This window comes from Telopea speciosissima, chromosome 11 (genome assembly GCF_018873765.1).
Source record: "Telopea speciosissima isolate NSW1024214 ecotype Mountain lineage chromosome 11, Tspe_v1, whole genome shotgun sequence".
Classification (NCBI taxonomy): Eukaryota; Viridiplantae; Streptophyta; class Magnoliopsida; order Proteales; family Proteaceae; genus Telopea; species Telopea speciosissima.
In genome coordinates, this window is record NC_057926.1 from 15689600 (window position 1) to 15694844 (window position 5245).

General features: G+C 39.6%; 1 protein-coding gene across 1 annotated transcript; it reads left to right on the plus strand.

The window, feature by feature from the left end:
- The first annotated feature begins 2023 nt into the window (after positions 1-2023).
- LOC122644605 (pentatricopeptide repeat-containing protein At2g22410, mitochondrial-like) lies at positions 2024-5014 on the plus strand. Its single transcript, XM_043837984.1, has one exon. The coding sequence runs from the start codon at positions 2093-2095 to the stop codon at positions 4148-4150; it is 2058 nt and encodes a 685-aa protein (XP_043693919.1). The 5' UTR covers positions 2024-2092; the 3' UTR covers positions 4151-5014.
- The last annotated feature ends 231 nt before the right edge of the window (positions 5015-5245 follow it).

A 5245-nucleotide genomic window follows, 5' to 3' on the forward strand; every position in this document is an offset into this window, starting at 1 on the left:
AATATCCCAAGATTGATTGTGATCCTCCAGAATTGGTAACTCCAATCCTGGACAGCCATGGCACCTACCTCACTTACTCACCACTTTCCTAAAGAGTGCATGGCTCATTTATCACATGTGATATATCTCTAGAACTATTATTGGCAGTCAATTGATATCAATCCTAGCCTTGCATGGTACCCTATCCCTTTGATTCATCACCTTCTATTTATTGTCATCTATTATATATATCTCATTGTACAGAGAATCCCCAAGGCAATGAAATATACTTTGCATTATTAAAGTAATACAACCATTTATGAATTTTTGGCTTCAACTGACTGTTTTAATTTAACGGACTAAGGTTATTTGTTAGTCCCACCATATTTCAGGCCAGGCATATGTAATTGCTTAAAGGGAAATTATCAGTGCCACCCCCTGGTGTTTGCCTATATTTTAAAGCACACCCACTAACTACCATAACCCATTTTTAACGGTGTTAATCTCTGAAATTCTTTTGACCAAAATACCCTTTACCTTAAAACATAAAAAACTTAGATTGATCCACTGACTGAGAGAGAAATATTACTCAATCAGATTGTTCCAATGAACAAAATTCTCCCAATTTTTAAATTAAAATTGATTAAAAAAAATGCAACATCCACAAGTTACCCAGGGCCCATGTTAGTGGACGTACACCACCATAAACATAAACATTGCAGCAAAGCTCATCAAACCATTTCTCACAAAGAAAACAGAAGAGTTTGTTTAAGATCGATATCGAAAATTAGAATAAGAGAAGGAAAAAATCTGCGTTTGGGAAGGGTTGCAATACTGCAATGGGTGATTGCTGAGATGGGCTATGGAACCTGGGGAGATTCTAACCGTTATCCAAAATCTGATCCTTCTCTCTCTCTCACAGCCCTCTTCGACCACGCAAAGCAGACCTTCCACACCCAACCCCATACCTCATCAACGCCGTTGGCGTGCTCAACCCCAAATCACCCATCGTAGCCAATGCCGCCATGGCCCATTGAAGACTACGGAACCTACAAAAGAACAAAAGGGAAATTATCTCTGCCAGTAGAATAGATAGTATGTCTCGAATTCTTTATGGATTCTTAGATTTTGGTAGTTTGAGACTTCAACTTTCAACCACTACTTTCTCTTAATTTAATGAATAATTGCAGTGAATATGAATAATTTTAAATTTGATTTTGGGCGGTGGGGGCAATTTAATTTTTCTCCCGTTTCATCATTGACTGGAGGAAATAGAAATGAGACGATGATCATGGGTGACGTACGACCTATCTATCACCTCTGTTATTGCAAAAGGAGGAGAAAGAAGAGACGGATGGTGTTGCAGAAAGAAGAAGAAGTAGAGACAGAAGGGTTTCGGTTCCTTTACTAACCTAAAACACAGACCATCGTTAGAAAAGAAAAACAGAAGACCCATTTCAGTGGTGAAACAAACAATAAGCAACGAAGGGTAGATTTGGTCACCGGAGTAGGTCTCTTTTCAGAAGATGGTAGGCTGTAGTGGATGTTCTCCATGGTTGTCGGCTGAGTGTGAGGAAGAAGAAGGGTTTGTGGGTGTTCTAATTGAAAGGGTAGATTAGGTATTTTGCCAGTAACAAGGGTAGAATTATCTTTTAAACTGTTGATATCACCACTTAACAACTCTTAACTAACGGTAGGGGGTCTGTGTGGAATTAGTTTGGTAAAACAAGGAGGTGACATTGATAGTATAGTAGTTAGTGGGTATGCTTTAAAATATAGGCAAATGTCAGGAAGTGGCATTGATAATTTCCCTTGTTTAAACAACGAAGGGTTGCTTGTAATTAGACCAAACTACAGAAGAGGTACATGTAAATTGTTCAAAAAACAAATGCTCAATGAATGTCACATGACGTGACTACATGACCCGGACGAAAATACCGAACCTGATAATTTCTTAGAGCTGGATGAATCTTCGAGTCGGTGACTGTGGAGTCAAAGCCTGATTTTCCAATTATCGTGCCGTTAATAAGGTTCCACCGCCGAAATTTGAAAGTTAGCCCCAAAGTAGGATTCCACATGAGAGCTCCACATTCTGCTTTGTTCTTGGATTCAAATGCTTCGACTTCTTCTCTCTTCCTTGTCTCGTCTCTCCTCTTCTTCAGCTCGCAGGAAATCCCAATCCATTCTCAGCTGGATCAAATCATTCTCTGTTATTCCTCTCCAGAAACCAAAATGGATCTCCAACACTACTCTGATTATTACAAACCCACTTCTCTTAACCCTTGAATCTTGCAATTCAATGTCAGAATTGAAGCAAATCCAGGCCCAGATGACTCGAACTGGCCTCATAACCCATATTTTCCCAGTTAGCCGGGTTTTATCCTTCTGCGCTCTCTCCGATTCCAGCGACATCAACCATGCCCATATCATCTTTACCCAAATTGCAGAACCTAATATTTATATGTGGAATACCATGATCAGGGGTTACTGTAAAGCTAAAAGTCCTAACTTGGGTTTCTTTCTGTTTCGCCGTATGGTCCGAAATCAAGTTGACATGGACAGTCGGACCTTTGTCTTTGTACTGAAGGCTTGTGAGCAGTTCCAGGGAGTTATGGAGGGTGAAGAACTCCATTGCTTGATCTACAAGTTGGGTTGTGACGCCGATTTGTTGGTCAGAAATGGGCTTATGCATTTGTATGCTAAACATGGGTATCTGGGATCTGCCCGTCTTTTGTTCGACGCAAGTCTTGTGAGGGATGTTGTTTCTTGGACTACCATGATTAATGGGTACGCCCAGAATAACCTTCCAGATGAGGCCTTGAAGCTATTTAATTTGATGTTACCGAGTGCTGATACTCCCAATGAGGTTACTATGACTGTTGTGCTCTCCGCTTGCTCACAGTCAGGGGATTTGAGCCTGGGTAAATCAATTCATCATTATATAGAGAAGACAAATGTGGATCATAGCCTGAATTTGATGAATGCATTGATGGATATGTATGTTAAATGTGGTTGCTTGATATCTGCGAAAGAAATCTTTGACCGGATGGAAGTTCGTGATGTTTTCTCTTGGACCACTATGATCAATGGCTATGCCAAAGATGGTAGTTTAGAATTTGCAAGGAAGTTTTTTTATGAGATGCCCGAGAGGAATGTTGTATCTTGGAATGCAATGATTTCTGGTTATTCACAGAGAAATCAACCAGAGAAAGCATTGAAACTGTTCCATGAGATGGAGAAGGCGCATGTGGTACCCATAGAGAGTACTCTGGTTTGTGTGCTTTCTGCCTGTGGTCAATCTGGTTGCTTGGATCTTGGTCAATGGATTCATTACTACTATGTTGATCAGAAAAGAGTTAAACTTAGCGGCATTCTGGCTAATGCATTTATAGACATGTATGCTAAATGTGGGAATATTGATGCAGCTGCACAAATTTTCAACATGATGCCAGAAAAGGATTTGGTATCATGGAATTCGATGATTGTTGGGTATGCAGTTCATGGATATGCTGAGCAGGCCCTTAGACTTTTTGGTCAAATGAGTAAGGAAATTGTGCCTGATGATATCACATTTGTTGGTGTCTTATCAGCTTGTAGTCATGGTGGGCTGGTCATCCAAGGGAAGGAGTACTTTGGGAACATGAGAAGGGTATTTGGTATAGAGCCAAAGGCAGAACATTATGCATGCATGATTGATCTACTTGGCCGAGTTGGGCTTCTGGAAGAGGCGAATAAGTTGATAAAGAGAATGCCCATGGAGCCAGATGAAGCTGCTTGGGGTGCTCTTCTGAATGCATGCAGAATGCATGGGAACGTGGAATTGGGTAAACTTGCAGCAGATAAACTTCTGCAATTGGACCCCAAAGATAGTGGGATCTATGCACTACTAGCAAATATGTATGCTAGTAGAAGAAGATGGGATGATGTGAGGATGGTCAGAAGTATGATGAGAGACCGGGGTATAAAGAAGACTCCTGGGAATAGCTTGATAGAAGTGGATGGCAAAATTCATGAATTTTTGGTTGCTGACAAGTCACATCCTCAATCTGAGGAGATATATAATATATTGGATGAAATACTATTGCTATTAAACTCAGAAGGCTATGTACCAAACACATCACAATTAATGGGCCTACCTGAGGTTAGTGATGCTGTCTTTTCAACAGCTTGACCAAGCTGCTGTCCACTGTTGTGATTTGGATCTCTATGTCCACTTGATCAACCATTCCTGCTGAGGATGGACTATTGCAGAGAATTTTTAGGCAAAGAAATGAAGGTCATTCACACTTTAATCCTTTCATAGACTGGTTCAAATGGGCCAAAATGGTGCAGCAAAAGAAAATCATGGCAGAGCAAGTTCCTGAAACATATAAAGGGAGGATGTAAAACTGTTTTCCTGAACATCTAGATTGCAAACTGATCAATAGTCCACATTAGATTACAATTCTCCGAAGGTCTGATTGGTAATCTGCCTGAAAGTCCTGAAAAATCATATTGGAAAAGACATGACGATTGATACTAAGTTTTGTCCTCCGTGGAATATTGGCCCCCTGCTGAGGTGGAAAAACCCACATGTAGCTGACAATCCAAACGTGTTTATTAATGGTTGATCTTTACCTATAAAAGACAAAGATTTACACTTGTGATATTAGAGTCCATGAAGGAGGAAATAAATTGAAGCTACTTTGAAGGTCTTATTGGTTCAATATTCTGTTCACTTGGTTGATTATCACTGTCTAATGGAGACTTTCTTCAAGACTGCTTCCTATATCTTCAAGACCATCCTAAAGAAAGAGATAGAGCATATGTTTCTGGTCATCTGAAGCAATGAAAAAGAAGAAAAATGAGCTTACATTTGATCAGGTTGATTTTCTACCTAAGAGATCTTGGTGATACTCATATTCTGCATCATTGTTCATGGAGCAGGTAAAGAAGACAGAATTGGCCCTCTTCATGTACTACCACTAGGATTTCTAACATGTGTCCATCCTTACAAAGAATTTATAAATAAAGCAAATTTCTGGAGAACGCATAACTATAGAAACTTTTGAGAAAGGAATTGATGTTATCTGTGTATGCCATTTCTGGTCCAGGAGTTTCCTTGATCGTTATTTAGGTACATGCTTTGTAAATGGATATTACTTATTAGTCATGTTTTGCTGCATGGATTCTCACTTATTTTATGAGAACGGGAATCTGACTTTCTGAAACATTATCAGTACTTGGAAGTATTTTTCCTTAATTTACAATCAACATTTCAGCTTTA